We start from the raw sequence: 16,297 nt of genomic DNA, 5'->3' as shown, positions 1-16,297 counted from the left end.
TATGTATGGTATGTATGAGTATCCTATATTCATCTTATAGTGATCACGGTGCGAAGGTAATTGATTTGTTATATGGTGGAGAATTTGAAGTGTGTACCTATCTATGTATTAAGTCAACTACCCCACTTTCCGACCACCCCCTCTTTTCGACCACCTCAAAAACCACACCGCTTTGAGTAATTATAAAATTTATACTTTGAATAACTCAACAATGCTTTAATCAATTGATTTGAAATTTTGATATTATTATAATTGTGATATGAAGAATAGATATACCGAAGAAGATATCGCAGAGGCTCTTAGAGCGATTACAAATGGAGCAAGCATACGAAGAGCTAGCTTGGATTATGGTGTTCCACGTACCACACTTCACGATCGAATATATGGTGGAGTTTCGCATCAAAAAGGCGCCCAAATACTTCAAAAGTTATCTCCAATTCAGGAGAATCGACTAGCAGAATGGATATTAGTACAGGAAGCTCTTGGTACTAGCCCTACACATCGTCAAATCAGAGAGATGGCAGAGCACCTCCTTATTGTACGAGGGGAGGATCCCTCACTTGGAAAGAAATGGATACATAGCTTTTTTCGAAGGCATCCTAATATTGGAACTAAGAAGCAACATCAAATCGATTCTGCACGAGTTTCAGGTGCTACATCTGATATTATTAAGAAGTGGTTCCGGAACCTCGCAATCCCTGAAATCAAGGCTATTAAGCCGGCCAACAGATGGAATATGGATGAAGCAGGTATAATGGAGGGTCAGGGTCTTAATGGACTAGTAGTAGGAAGCACTGATCGAAGATTTATTCAAAAAAAGCAACCTGGATCTCGAATTTGGACCTCTTTTATAGAATGCATTTCAGCCAATGGAAAAAGCATTACTCCCCTTGTAATATATAAGGGAAAATCAGTTCAACAACAATGGTTTCCAACAGATTTGACTCTATTCAAGGGTTGGAACTTTACCGCTACAGAAAATGGATGGACTACAGATGCTACAGCTTTAGAATGGCTGAAAAAGATCTATATCCCTCAAACTACCCCTATTCAGCCGGAAAATTCAAGACTCCTCATTTTGGACGGACACGGAAGCCATGAAACTACAGCATTTATGTTAGAATGCTTTAATAACAACATATATCTCTTACTTCTCCCACCACATACGTCACACGTACTACAACCACTCGATTTATCTGTGTTCTCACCCCTAAAAAGTGCATATCGAATCGAACTTAATAAATTAAGTCTATTATCCGATTCCTCACCAATTGGAAAGCGCAATTTCCTTTCTTGCTATCAGAAGGCTAGAATAGAAGGTTTAACTATTCAAAATATCAAGTCTGGGTGGCAAGCTAGTGGTCTTTGGCCCAAAAATATGGCTAAACCTCTTATGAGTCGACTTTTGCTTGAAAATAGCAATAGAGAGGTTTTATCACTTAATCCTGAATCTGATGATGATCCTATTCTTCAATGGAATATATATTCATCGTTTATTCAATGGAAAACCCCTCAAAAAGGAGCCGATATCAGAAAATATAGAGATATAATGATTCAAGAGAAGGAGATCGATTTGCCAACACGAAGATTACTATTTCGCAAGATTATAAAAGGATTCGATGCTAAGGATTATGAACCCTTAGAGGCAGAGAATAAGATTAGAAAGCTAGAATATCAATTAGATGAAGCATTACCTAGAAAAAGGCGAAAGGTTGTGGTATCTCCAAATTCGAAGTTCGCAGGGATTAGAGCTATAAGGCGTACACAAATTGAAGCTGGAGATCGTGAAGATGAGGTAGATGATAGCTCTAGTGCTATAGAAAGTGATTCTACAGGCGATTTCATTGAAGTTCAATAGTTATTGAGTTATTAAAGTTTTAAGTGTAGATAATATGAATTTTTTAGGTGGTCGGAAACAGGGGGTGGTCGGAAAGTGGGGTAGTTGACTTATGTTCGAATCGATTCGGGGGATACTGCACTCAGTGGTGTTCAGGATGATGTTGGAGATAGAGAGAGGAGTAAGTGTACAGTGGAAGGCAAGGAAGCATCACGGACGAGTTGTTATGGAGATTTTTAATGTCTGGAGTTGGTTTAATGTTTGAGTTTGGGTTAAAGTTTGGATTGGGTTTGATATCTGAAGTCAGTTGGATATCTGAATGTATTTGGATGTCTGAATGTTTTTGAATGTTTGAATTTATTTGAATATCTGAATTTATTTGAATATTTGAATTTAGTTAAATGTCTGAATGTATTTGAATGTTTGAATTTAGTTCGATATCCAAATCACACCAAATACCTCAAATTATCCGACAACCAAGAGCTCTTCGTCGTCGGACTAGTAGTACAATCCGTATCCTCTTCATACCTATCCGCATTTCTTTCCCCCGACCAATCAACTACCTTCCATCACCCTCTAAGTTCTCGATACATCTTGCTCCATTTGGGTTCCTTGATCTTGATTGTTTTCTTTCCCTTTGCCGTCGCTGCTCTAGTACATCTTGCACATTTGTTTAAACTCCATAGTTTTGATTTCTTAGAGGCTTTTGGACAGGAAGATGTGGTTTTGTGGGACTCGTTCCTCAGTTGGAGAGAATATTTATATGTATATTTGTGTATGTGGGAACAGTCATGGTAGGTATGGGTAATGGTACACATGATTTTGGTTGTAGCTATTATGCTAAGTTGTTTTGTGATTGGTGAGTATCCTGAGATTCGGAAAGATAATTTGGGTAGGTACGTATATTTGATATGGCGGTGACCGACTTTGGTATTTGCCGTTCCTGTATGTATTGATGAATCACAAGAGCTTTTAAAAAATGTGGTTGTTCGCTGCAAAGCTTTTGTACTAGAACATAACAAAGAAAGCAGAGTATGAAAGCCAGGGTTTGGAACTACAAAGAAGACAAAGAAGAGTTGATAATGTTCTTTAGATGTTAAAATCTTGCTCAAAGGCATACAGAATCTCTTTGTTTCGTTTCATTGTTAAGAACAATCGCTTTATTTATAGTTTGAACTGGGAATTGGATGTTATAGAGATTAATCTCGTGAAGGTGTGGGAGTATCTTGTGTTAAACCTTCGGTCTTATTCGAAGCAAATAGACAGGTGAAGGACAGAAGCGGAATGGGATCAGAACAACCCTCTCCGATGAGGTATAATGCTGGCTGATTCTAGACTTCTAAATTTTCATTAAATCAGTACTCCATTGATCAACACTCCAAACCCTACAACAGCAACTAAAACCAACCAAGAAAACACCAGATCAACTTACCAACCACATCATGTGTAACTGGATTTGCACCATCGAGGTTTGCCCCACTTGCGACAGCAAGCAAAAGACCAGCTATGAGGCTTTCCACTGTGAATCCAATTGCTATCCTGTCCGCAAAAACGCTTTCTTTTGTAAAAACTACCGGAAACTCAACAACGAGACTATAGCTGATTCTCCATGTATCAATTGCGAAGAACCGATCTCCATCTTCGAAGACTCGGGCTCAAGCGAGGTTGATCAGAAGACGGAAATGCGCAATTCGACGAACACAATCGGTATGTCAATGAAGAACAAATCAATTGGCGAGACAAGCGAGACTGTTGCAGTCGACGATGTTTCAGAAGATGAACGTGACTCAGATGATGGAAACATGTCCGATGTCTCAGAAGTTTCGGCTCTCTCAGACGAAGACGATGAAGATCACGACACAGTCATGGAAGGTTTGACGGCAGGACAAATTCAGTACGACGACGATGACACGTTTGACGTGCAGAGATTCTTTGGCGATACAGACTTGGACGCAGAGGAATCACCGTACTGGCCCAGAATCGACATGTTGAGAAGAGGGTATGATTAGATTGGCTGGACCAATCAGATCGGACCTCCTTGACTGAGAGAGATAGAAATTTGCTTTTTTCCTTAATAGATAGATATTATACCTAGATAATTTTGAATATATGAATGTGAGCCCCTAACGTGAGTTTAGCTAAATATTGAATCGAAAGGTTGAAGAGAAATGAAATTGACCTTGGAGAAAGACGGAATCGGAGTCATCTCTGGAAAGAATCGATCCTGGCACGTAGATGAAGACCCAATAATCAATACTTGACGATATATCGCCGGATGTAATGTGAGTGGTTTTTCACCAAGGAGATATATGGGAGCGACAAGGAGGATATATATGAGATTTTGGCGTTGACATGAGAGGACAACCTCGGCAGTTGCTTGGAGAAATGGGATATACCTAATCTAGCTTGGTATAAGCCTTCATCTCTCTGACCTAGGACTTTCCAATAAGCACAATTGCAATGAAATGTAAAGAGTTTATAATGGATGGCCCGTGTAGTGCATCTCCGTTTATCACTTTGTTACCATACAATGTGCGTGGTCTGCCTAATTGAAGGAGCTGGGCGCCAAGCGGAGCTGAACAGCTGCAATGCTGATAAGGACAATACTTCTACAAACCCAGCACAAGAATGTGAGCATTTCTGTTGAACATGTTATCTCGGCTTTTGGACTCTACGCTGGAAAAGCTGTCAATCAAGGAACCAACACCTGTGGAATCTCCTAAGGATTTATATCCAACCTTGTCTTTTCCTCCGCCTCGTCCGGCGGGGAAAGGAACTCGATCAATATGTGCACGATGTCTTACCCTACTATCACATATGATAAAACTATACGGAGATGGAACGAAGCATGGAAAACTTCAGATTGTACACTCTCCATCTATGCAAGTACGCGATTTTCGACCGAAACATACAAGTCTATGGATAAATCCTAAGGATTATCCCGAGGAGGATCCATTGCATGAGAATTGCGTTATGTGTGCAAAGATCCGAATTCTTTTTGATGCAATGCAAGCACATACATCATTTGAACCTTCCTTGCGAGATACACCTTATGAGGACTGGAGTTTGACTTGGGCGGGAAGTGTAGATATTCCGAATAGATGTCTTAGTGTACTTGTTACCACAAAACACAAGGGCGGGTTTTCTTGGGGAATTGGTATGTATCTACAACGAAGTTTATGAAAATTTATAGCAGCATAATGATTTAACGTGTGATCAGGTGGCTTTAAGGTCTACCCCAGTACGGAGAATGACACTGTACATATACCAGCCTCCGGGGAAATGTCCCATGATTACTCTGTTATTATACCACTAGATTTCCAGGATCCCACAGTGCAGGATACTGGCATTGTTCAACCCGAATATGCTGCTTTCTGTTCAACGCTGAGCGGTGGAACAATGGCCGGGGTAGGGTTATGGATGAATACTTGCGCAAACTCCCATGCAAAATGTCGCAGGATATTCAGAGAGGGTGGCAAAGATCAATATGACCCGGAAACAGATTGGTTTCCAGATCGCCTACTTAAAATTGCTCGAGACGACTCTGAGCCTGGATATTGTGATATAACTGCGCGTTTAGTACTAAGATCTGATCCTGCTGACTTTCCTCCTGAGTGGAAGGGAGTAGACTACGCTTCCCTCTCTCATTCTTGGGGTCCATCGCCGGATCCTTCTGCTCCGCTTGGTGGTCGTGTTGGAGCAGTGCTCACTGAGTCAAATCTTGCCCTTTGGCGAGTTGACGTGCCACTCGATGATCTTCCACTCACCTTCAGGCATGCAGTAATTGTGTGTGTTTCGCTAGGATTCAAGTACATCTGGATCGATAGCTTATGTATTATTCAAGACAGCCTTGAAGATTGGCAGGAGCAGAGCGCTATGATGAGAGATGTGTACAAGTTTGCATGGCTAAATATTGCGGCTCTGTCCACTACATCTGACTATGAAGGTTTTATCAATGAATATCGAGATCCACGAGCGGAGTATGGATTTCGAACTTCTTTTGCGTCTATTCTTGGCCATGATCTTGGACAACAGAATGCTGATAATGGCGACTGCTTGTTACTTAGTGGCGTAGCAAGGCTTTTGTGGAACTTCGCCTCTGACATACCTGGCAATACTGTATCGAATGCACCCTTATTCACACGAGCATGGGTATATCAAGAGCGCAATCTTGCTCGAAGAACTCTAGCTTTTTCGAAGAACAGTGTGTACTGGGCTTGTGATGAACATTCTGGTGGAGAACACCCCGAATGGGCTGGTATTCAAGGGTCGAGTTTACGAAGAACGTTGCACTTTGTACGGGAAATGTCTGTGTTGATGAACCCTGCTTCTCAAGAACAACTAATCAGTATACTGAACGATTTTGAAAGAATCTGGCAATCTACCGTAGCATCATACACACGTTGTAAATTGACACAAAACATGGATAAACTCATTGCCGTTTCATCCATCGCTCAAGAACTAGCCGCAATGATGCCCCAGAAATATCTCGCGGGGCTATATGATTTCAACCTTGTGCATCAACTGACTTGGGTTAACATAGATGGACGAACCACACCACGAAGAAAGCGAGTTGGAGACCCAGAGTATGTAGCTCCAAGCTGGAGCTGGGCCAGTGTTGCAGCACCAGTACATAATTATACCATCACTGCATCCGGCCTCAGTCCATTATATAAAGACAACCCTGGCCTTAAACAATTTGCACTAGCCAATGCACTAGACGCAGATGTAGCACTTGAAACAGAGTACCTTTTTGGTTTTGTGAAAGCGGGATGGATGAGATTACGTGGACGTTTGAATCGTGTAAAGGCAGCTTACAAAAGAGCACCGAGTTGGAATGCTTGGGAAAAAAGTATCAAGCTTATTGACGAATACACGGGACAAGGTATATGGTATACTGGAGATACGGAAGAGGCATATGAGATTATTAGTTGGAACACGGGAATCAGAAGCTTAGTATGGATGCCACTGCTGATATCATTCGATAGCACTGTGTCCTGTCAATGCATTTTTCTCGTTGAGGTAGATGCTTCCGATCAAATTGGTGATGATGGGAAATTCGTCAAGCCGGGGGAGAAAGTATATAGAAGGGTTGGAAGTGGAAATTTCGGGAGCGTTACGAGTAGTTTTCGACAAAATAAATTACTTACGGAATTGGGGACATATCCGATTATATTAGATAAAGATGGACAAGGACAGCTGTTGGCAAATGGATTTAAGAGAAGAGAAGATGGATTCGAGCAGATAGTGATTATATAAATGGGCACGATTTCTGGTATAGATTTTAGAGAGCTTAAAGTTCTCATCTAGTCTTGATTATATAGTCTTGACTACAATCAAACCATCATTGACAATCATGAGTTTTCAACCCGATGCTATACACTCGGGGATACAATCGGATGAGACATGGGACATACTTCAAATCGTGTGCGTTATTTTAGAGCCTTGGTATGAGCAAATGGGCGTGAGAGTAAAAGTGTACACACAAAAGGGGAACCCCTCATGACCTCCTCTCTCTTCCCTCCTTTTCAGAACTCTATGATAGTTCTAAATAATATGATTGCCCCAAACAATATGATTATCCCATTTGATATCATTATTCTGATCAACCTCAAGGCTCAACATCTCAATATATCTTTACACAATCATTCTCAGTATCCCCTGAATCATCACCTGGCGAGATCGTATAGAGATTGCACACTAACTCATTCAAGACACTCTATACGAACTTATACCATAACAAACTTCCAGCACTGTAATCGAATTCTTTCCCAACTCTTCAGGAATGCATTCCTAAACCCAGAATGTGTCATCGAGGTCCTTATAAATATGTAGATGCTTGTAAAGCGTCCGCTACATGCCCATCTATACCAAATGGGTAAGACACCCAGCCTTCCATGGAAGTGAGGTTTGCGATATCAAAGAGGAGAGTTGGCATTATTTCGTAGCTATTCGTCGATCAGGGGGTTCATCAATCGCAAAAATAGATCATTACTATGTAACAATAACAATACCAATCTACTGAGAAACAAATTCAATAAGCGCCACTGCCGCGATGTAAATTCAAGACCGTTCAACTACCTCCAAAGAAATCAGCCAAAACTACCTAGCGTACAATTAAATGCTAGCGCACATTAAAATGTAAATGGGGAACTAATCGCATGCCAATGCCATGAATAAAAAAGGGTTATTCCATAAAAAATAAAAATACCATCCGTAAAACTCATCGTATTCCAATTCCCCATATAACCAATTTCCCAAACCAACACCACCCAAACCTAAATATATCAGATTACCCTCTCCCTCCCCCCCACCCTCCCAAATCCAATATCCATGACGGACATTAAAACCCCAACCCTATCACCGACCCTATCCATAGATTCCTTACCAACCACTGACTCGCTCGGCCCCCTCTCCGAAGGTCTCCCGGAAAACACATCCCTATCCAGAAACTCACCACCGATCCTCGCCTCCCTCTCTCCCTCTCCCTCCTCGGTACTTCCACAGTGGCACATTCTCACTCTCCATGTGAAACATCCCGCCCTCTAGTCTCCGAATACTCGTCCATTCATTGCAAAAAAAAAGTATACTCCTCCGAAGCTAGCTACGCACATACATGACACGCACATACCTACTACCTCAAGAAGATAAAATACACACATACACACCTGGTACATACACACAATACCTCAATAGTCACAGACCAAACCTCACATACACATACACTTTCAATTTTTATTTTCTTTCTCGCAGCGGAGTAATCCCAATTTTCGATATACGAATATAATGTTCTCACCAACACCAAGTACCTATCTCTACATCGTATGATTTCATATTCTTCCAATAGAAAAGAAACCCAATACACCTACGCTACTCTCCATCTAACAACAGGTATCCACCAATGATCTCCGATCTAGCACTATTCACTTAATTTAGACTTTAGGACTCCCTAAACCTCGGGGCGTCGCCGATCTCCAATTCGTCGGCAAATACCCACACACAAACAATCGCATCATATACGAAGTACACTAGCAGACGTCATTTTTCCAAAGGAAGACTCGTGGAGTCGTGATCTCTACTTGAGAATTTAGATATCAGCACACATGTGTCTCCCACTCATTAATCTACTTGGATTTTACAAAAGTAAATACAGATTAATCCTGCCAACTGGACAAATGACTGCAATGGATTGACATTATAGAATGGAGTTTAAAGATAATAGGAGACATGATAATCTATAATTAAAACATGGGTGATAATTTCAGTTACGCAATCCCTCAAGAATCTCAGACTCTCGGATATCAAAAAACTCCACTCCTACCCATTACCATAAACATGTTCGTTGAATCAAATCCCATGTATGCCTAATATGCATTGGAGTATCACTTCCCATGAAACCAAAACACCATCCATCCATCCATCCATCCATCCGACCGTCCATTCCACCAAGTTCGACTCAATCCGATTCCCAAAACCGAACATCCAAATATGCATATGAATCTCCATGCTACTAAATCAAAAACTCAAAAGCCTTTTCATGTGAGCACCCTTCTCACAATCACTAGGAAAAGGGGGAAATTTCCCATTCCTCGACTCAAAAACCTCTAGGATACTTCTAACCGCAGTATAATAAGTTTCCGCTGTTCTCTCAAACCCAAGTCTATTCCATTCATCCGCATCTACTGCTGATTTGATATCATCCCAAACGAATTTCCAATTTTGTATCGCAAGTTTGAAAGGTGCAACGATTGAAGGAATAGATGTTGAAGGTAAGTGAACCAAAGGATTACAAAATGTTGAGGTCCATATATGAACGTAGAGAACTATAGGGTCAGCATTGTGTATAGTTTAATGGAAGTGGATAGTCTTACTGTGAATGAGCATTTGCATATCTAGAGCAGTTAAATTGCGGTTGCACAACGGCATCAGGTCTTCTTTGGCGCTTTCAATAGGAGAAAACAATAATAGGAAAGCATCCTTTATCTTTATTTTTGAAACGGGAAAACCTGCATGATCCTTAAGATCTTCGAACTTTGTAGCTTTGAAATACCCCTCATTGCTAGGAAATGGGAGATCTATTTCTGCCCATTGAAGTCTTGGAGTAAGATTGTTGAATATTGCAAATGCGTTGTCGAGCATCATCATCACCGTTGCCGTTCTGATATACGATTCTTTACGAACCCAATCCCTAAATGAAGCTTGATCTTTGATAACAAACCCAGGAGAATGCTGGATGGTATTTAATTCCAAGTAGCGGTATATCTGCCCGAAATCAGCTCAGCCCCTTGGAAACATGTGATTTCTGGTACTCACTGATATTAATTTTGCAAACCGTTGTTGCCTCACCCGTGTCCTTGCTATCTCATTGCCCGTCCAGTATTGCACAACCACAATGAGATACGCACCTTGAAATTCTTCTAATTGGTATTGTAACCATTCTTGGGACAGGTTCTTCGTACGCTCAGCATACGTTCTACCAGGTAAGTCGAATTCGTCATTGAAACCATTTATTGAATAGATGTAGGTTTCCATGATGTCCAAAAGAAGCTTTCCCTTCGCTACCTCATCGGCCTGTTTGGAATACTGAAGTTTCATTAGCCATTCAACTCTGTATTCATGGAATATGAAACACGCTTACCATTGCACCAAGACTCATGACCGAAAGTACTAGGGGTAATGCAGCTGTACATGGATTAAAAGTTGCTTCGTGAACCATAGGTGCATGGTGATGCCAATGTTTGAAATACAATTTGATATACGCAGCAATGGTATCCACGGTTATGATCTCGATTGCTTCCAAAACTTCTTTGGAAATAGCATTGGGCGCAACCATTGAGCTTGCAGCATATCTCAACTTTTCCCGTATATCGTACGCACGTTGTTCTAGAACGTTTCGATCGTTAAACATCCCATCCGGTGACCATGGAATTAAACTGTCTGGAGGAAACTGCCATCCATGCGTTTGTCTTTCGAATGTGTCGAATTCCAGGTTGTGGAGAAAAGCTAGGTTTTGGTCCACCTCCATACTCGAAGTGTATCCAAAATTTACCATATTCTGGTTCATCATATCTCCTGTGGCCCATGGCTGTATTGTATTCTGAGGAACCAAGCTTGTGTATTCCGCAGTTCTTTCCTTTGGACTACTCCCTGTGGAAGCTTTTGGGAATTCGCGCATAAACTCTGCCTCATTTGGAAAATTCAATAAGAAGCCAATGGAATTTCGATCTGATGTTGGTTCCGAAGTGGTAGATGGGGGCGTTAAAGATCGAGGAGCTGGCATTTCCGGACTTGCAGAAGTTTTTGTCGACGAAGCGGAATCTTGAATATAATGTTAACGATATCGCAAACTTTCTTTCAGTAAACATTAACAACATACTGGTACCCGAAGTTTTGATACAACGCCTTCCAAACTCCTTGCATTTGCGACATGGTACTTCATTGTCGCATTTAACCTTCAGCCTCGAGCATTCATTGCAAGCGTGTCGTTTCCGCCCTCGTTCTAGGGAATCTGGGATAGCGGCTGATCCGCGAAGTTCGCATCTGCTGAAATGGTCTCGGAGAACATCACTATGATATATTGTCAGTACTGAGTACTGAGAGTTTTTAGGAATACAAGCTTGTGTATCTCTCGGGGACCTACCTGCGTTTGAAAGTTTTGGCACAGAATATGCAGCTGAATGGCCGAACACCGGAATCTAGATTTCGCACACGTCAGGAAACTCTCCACATTCGATGACAGCATCAGATCGTCGCTTGAGCATCTTGCATTCTGGGATGGGGAGAATACATACGTTGCTGTTGATGTCGAAGTAAATGTGCCTTGCGTTGGAATTTCTTACCACACTGGTTACATTCAGATAGACTCTGGGTCTGGCTTTGAGCCTCCATTTTGACGGAACCATTGTGGTGGGAACGTGGAACTTCGGATGTTAAAGATATGACTCTATGGTTCTTGCGCAAGATAATTTGTGGGGAAACAAACGTTCACTGAATGGGGGTTCGCTCCTGCCGAAGCAAGGCTAAGAATAAGAAGCAAGAATGCTAAAGAGCAGGTTAGACATGATTACTAGATAGAGTGTTAGTACGATGTGAAGTAGGCCCAAAAGTGTCGGAATAGAGAAATAATAGTAAGATTACACAGTACATGGAGTCCATACACACTCGGGTATACTGAGTTAAGACGCTAGCTTACCAGGTTAGTCTGATACGAGGGGTTATCTCCAATGACTAGGACAATTTAGATGACCGAATACTGCGAACGGAGGGAAGCCTCTTCAGACTTTTACCATCTAACCACCTTGGGTAGTAAAGATAAACTCTTCTTTTTCCCCTGACGCGTAGACCCTAGATGCTTAATTATTCGGAACCCTCTGAACTACCAGTAACCGCCGTTATCGTACGCTGCCACAATGCCACCGCTATATACCCAGATGCTGAGCTGGGGAACGCTTACTATGTACGAACCTATTTGCTAATAAGGTTTGGGATTATGGGTAAGGTTGAAGCTAATTGGGATTAAGGTGTATGTTATGGAGAATTAGTACCAAATGATTGAATTCGTATATCGTATAAGTTATCGTACAGAGCACAATCATCTATCTACAATGATAGCAAAAAGCAAACGTCGAATTCCAAGACTTCGTCACGAACCACGAATCACAATTAAGCGGAGATGAAGGGGTATTTGTTTTTAGGTAACAACCAATTGACCCCAGCCCAGGCTTCTAGCAAATCAGCAATTTAGGCGCACAAGACATCAAATCAAGATCAAAATATAAATAAGGAATTAAATCCATGTTATTTCCTAAAGCCTCGACCCACGCGCTTATTTCAAACAGGATATACTCCGTCCAAAAACTTGGTCATTGGTCGTTGATCTCATCGCGAAATTTCCATTTCCATTTCTAGCCCAACCTAGATATCATCATGATCATACCATATTTCTTTTATCTTCATATTCATTGGATACAGCGCGTTAAGCTAGATCTCCCATATCCACTCTTGGAATCCTACAGCTTTTTTAATCTCACAGAATACTTCTACCTAAGTATTCCTTGAAACTTTTCGACTCTTGACTTTCAACTTTCCAACCTCCTCCCAAGCAACTGGTGACGAAAGATGGACATACAATATGTAGGTACCCTGTGACGTTCCGGATAACGGCCACCATGACCGGTAAGGCAAATTATCATCAAAAACCGTTATGGCCAAGCAAGCGCTTCGAAGACGAGTTAGAACATTGCGTGCAACCAACTCCGCGTATCGGCTCGAGCTCCGGTCGGAGAAATTCACATGGAAGAAGGGCTCGGGACAGAAAGCTCATCAAGGTTCAAACTCATTATCATCCATGGAAGCAGTGGGGTAAGTACCCCTGGACACATTTCATTCGGGGTCCCTTCGGCTTCTTGGTGTAGCATATTATGTGTAAGTACACAGGGAATATCCAGCTTGGCACTTCCTCGGATTCGTAAAAGATCCCATGGAATTTCGCCCTCGCCTTCAACTACGCGAAAGTATATTGTCTAGATAGGCAACAAAGTAATTTCAAAAAGTTTGAAATGTGGATTTTTGATGGGTCCATCGCAGCGCTTAAGATCAGCCATTGGGCACTGGAAAATGATTTTGTTGAAAATGAGGAAGTCTTAACAATTGGGCATAGAAAAAAAGGACACCTTAAGCAGTGGAGACTTTCAAACCGTCTCCTGCCGCGACTTATCCTACAGGAACAGTATATGCATAGGCTTACATTGAGAAAGCAAGGACTCCTAAGCAGACTGCAGTAAAATTCTGCTAATCGCCTTCTCCCCCACTCACCCTATAGAAAAATTGTTGCATATGGACGAAAATTAAGGAAGCCTGGCACAATCCACAACCATTGTGTCCACAATTACCGCACATTTGTCAGTTTTTGGCGATAACACTAAGTATGGTTCCGGTTGAGCATTTCCTGAAATTTCTCTGCAAGGCAGAACCGTTTACCCCATGGCATACGATTTCCGAATGGGAATGATAGGGGTGGGGCGAAATGCTTGAGGATGGGAGATGGAGGGTAGAGTTTTGTTGATTTTGATAGCCTGGGCACACAGTACACATCACTCACTCCCACATGGAACGATGAATTAGGAATGGGGAATTGGGATTGGTGAATGGAAAATGGTGAATTGGAAGAGGGAGGGGGAAGAAGGGCAAGAGAAGTGAATAGTGAATCTGGAATAGTAAAGGAGAAATAATGAGGAGGAGGGAGAGGAAGAAGAGAGACGAAAGACAAAGAGATAGAATATAAATGATTATTGCTATTATTGTGAACATTTTCTTGAAGATTTTTTTATGCAGATGAGACTTTACATGCGATATCAGATTATTATTACTACTATCCCCTAGACCGCCATTATATGACGCCTGAGTGGTTCATACATTAAACAAGACCATCAATATCTTCATAAATAATATTAATAATAAAGAAATCAACAAATGTATAATATATAACAATTTTATTAATATAACTTCAATTAATATGGAATTTAATCCTACAGATATAAAAATATTACGTTCAGGTATTTCTTCTATTTCGAAAACAAAAAGTTCTTTCAAACCTATGAATTTTATTAATTTCAATCGAAAATTTATCCTACAAGTTAATACTTAAGAATATAATATATTCAATCTATTTTATATTTATTTTCCTATTAAAATAATAGAATCGATAATAAAATGAATGAATTTATATATACAAATATTAAAAGACAAAAAACTTTTGAATTCATAGGCATTTTGATAGTATTTTATAATAATAAATAAAAATTTATTTATATTTAGATATATATATATATTGGTTTATATCGAATTTAAACTTGAAATTTATTGGGAATATAATAAGAATATTAATATATACCTTTTTATATATTTTATATCAAGGAATAGATTTAAAGAGTTTTATATAAAGTACTATATTAAACCTCCTAAAACAAATAATATTTACGAAAAAGTAAGATATTATTCTGTCAATTCGAATTTTGTATACTAATATATTTATTTATAAGTAAATTTATTATCAAATTATATTGAAAATATTATTCTTTTAATATAAATACTTTAAAATTAAATATTAATCAATAAAGGTATAGCTTGATATTCTAATCAATTAAGCTTTATTATTATTATTAAAAATAAACCTATATCTATAGGATTTAAGATATAAATAATAATGAATCGAGACTTCTCTATGGTATAAAATTAGTATAAAATTAGCAAAAAAAATAGTTTTGTAAGTATAATTATACTCCCTCTTTTAAAGTTGATAGTAAATAAAAAATGTATAAATCCTATATAAGCAGTAATTCTACATTTGATACAAAAATAATTTAAAGTATTATATTATATTTATATTAATAATCTATTTGTTTTTTACAATTTTTTAAAGTATATATGTTATTCAGGGTATACTATAATAGGAATATATAAATCTAATTCTAATATTTATAAAGATTTAGTTATTTTAAAGATTCAAAATATTAAAGATAATAAGATACTATAGGGAATAGTTCATTCTAAAATATTATTTTTGAATAATATATGTTTTGTAATATAGAAAAATAATACAATGGTTTTAGTGTAATTTATAATTTACAGTAAAAAAACTTTTATCAATAGAATACATAAAAGATTGAAAATTATCTTTTCGAAAGTTAAAACAACTTAAATACTATTTAAAAATGAATATAAAAAAGAATTCTTTATTCTAATTCTTTTTAATGATTATAATTATAATATAAATATTATTGATATAAGAAATTAATTATATATATTTATACTAAAATATCAATAATAATAATATAATGGTTATTAAGCTTTAAAATAATAGCTTTTTGTTATTGTTTTAGTTAATTATTACTTAATTTATAAAGAAATCATATTAAAGTATTCTATAGTCAAATCTCTTAAATATAATGATTTTCGAAAATCTTTTATTGATAAATTAATTACTAAATTTAAGCTCAAATATCATTTTAAATATATAAAACAAATTCGATTAATTTTAATTGAGATTTATAATCCTCTTCAAGATTATTATTTTGTATAATTAAGGAGTAAAAGGAATTGTTATACTTATAAGGAATAGTTTTATAAAGCAAAAAGGATTATATTAAAGAAGAAGTTTATTAATTTTAAATAAAAAGGAATAAGGTATAAAAGCAAATAGGAATGTAAAGAATATAATATTCCTTTATATAATAATAATAAGTATTTCAATAATTATTATAAAATATAATCCTAATATTATAAGAATTCTCAGAATCCTGATGTTCTGATTGGTCATTAAGATCCCTGTTAAGCGAGGCGTTATATAATGGCGATATAAACTTCAAACGAAATCAAATTCTCCAACATCCAATCTGTTCATTCAATTCATCTCATATCCAACTCTCAACTATATGATCCCCTTCTCTTTTATTATAATAT

General features: G+C 38.5%; 5 protein-coding genes across 5 annotated transcripts; 4 read left to right on the top strand and 1 right to left on the bottom strand.

Moving 5' to 3' along the window:
* Positions 1–259: 259 nt before the first annotated feature.
* EAF01_010031 (uncharacterized protein) lies at positions 260–1,858 on the top strand (the record flags this gene model as incomplete). Its single annotated transcript, XM_038918287.1, has 1 exon — positions 260–1,858. One exon carries the CDS (start codon positions 260–262, stop codon positions 1,856–1,858), a length of 1,599 nt encoding a protein of 532 aa, XP_038766257.1.
* Positions 1,859–3,279: 1,421 nt separating this feature from the next.
* On the top strand, positions 3,280–3,846 carry EAF01_010030 (uncharacterized protein; the record flags this gene model as incomplete). Its single annotated transcript, XM_038918286.1, has 1 exon — positions 3,280–3,846. The coding sequence occupies one exon, from the start codon at positions 3,280–3,282 to the stop codon at positions 3,844–3,846; it is 567 nt and encodes a 188-aa protein (XP_038766256.1).
* A 640-nt stretch (positions 3,847–4,486) lies between these two features.
* EAF01_010029 (uncharacterized protein) lies at positions 4,487–7,096 on the top strand (the record flags this gene model as incomplete). Its single annotated transcript, XM_038918285.1, has 2 exons — positions 4,487–4,994; positions 5,058–7,096. The coding sequence occupies 2 exons, from the start codon at positions 4,487–4,489 to the stop codon at positions 7,094–7,096; spliced, it is 2,547 nt and encodes an 848-aa protein (XP_038766255.1).
* Positions 7,097–9,352: 2,256 nt separating this feature from the next.
* Positions 9,353–11,725, bottom strand: EAF01_010028 (uncharacterized protein; the record flags this gene model as incomplete). The annotated part of the gene is made up of 7 exons (XM_038918284.1): positions 9,353–9,660; positions 9,709–10,099; positions 10,151–10,420; positions 10,476–11,155; positions 11,214–11,404; positions 11,478–11,532; positions 11,629–11,725. The coding sequence occupies 7 exons, from the start codon at positions 11,723–11,725 to the stop codon at positions 9,353–9,355; spliced, it is 1,992 nt and encodes a 663-aa protein (XP_038766254.1).
* Positions 11,726–13,005: 1,280 nt separating this feature from the next.
* On the top strand, positions 13,006–13,308 carry EAF01_010027 (uncharacterized protein; the record flags this gene model as incomplete). Its single annotated transcript, XM_038918283.1, has 2 exons — positions 13,006–13,198; positions 13,274–13,308. 2 exons carry the CDS (start codon positions 13,006–13,008, stop codon positions 13,306–13,308), a joined length of 228 nt encoding a protein of 75 aa, XP_038766253.1.
* Positions 13,309–16,297: the final 2,989 nt, after the last annotated feature.

This window comes from Botrytis porri, assembly GCF_014898465.1.
Source record: "Botrytis porri strain MUCL 3234 chromosome Unknown BPOR_015, whole genome shotgun sequence".
NCBI lineage: Eukaryota > Fungi > Ascomycota > Leotiomycetes > Helotiales > Sclerotiniaceae > Botrytis > Botrytis porri.
The sequence above is the reverse complement of the archived record's forward strand: the minus strand, read 5'-3'. Positions and strand labels throughout refer to the sequence as shown.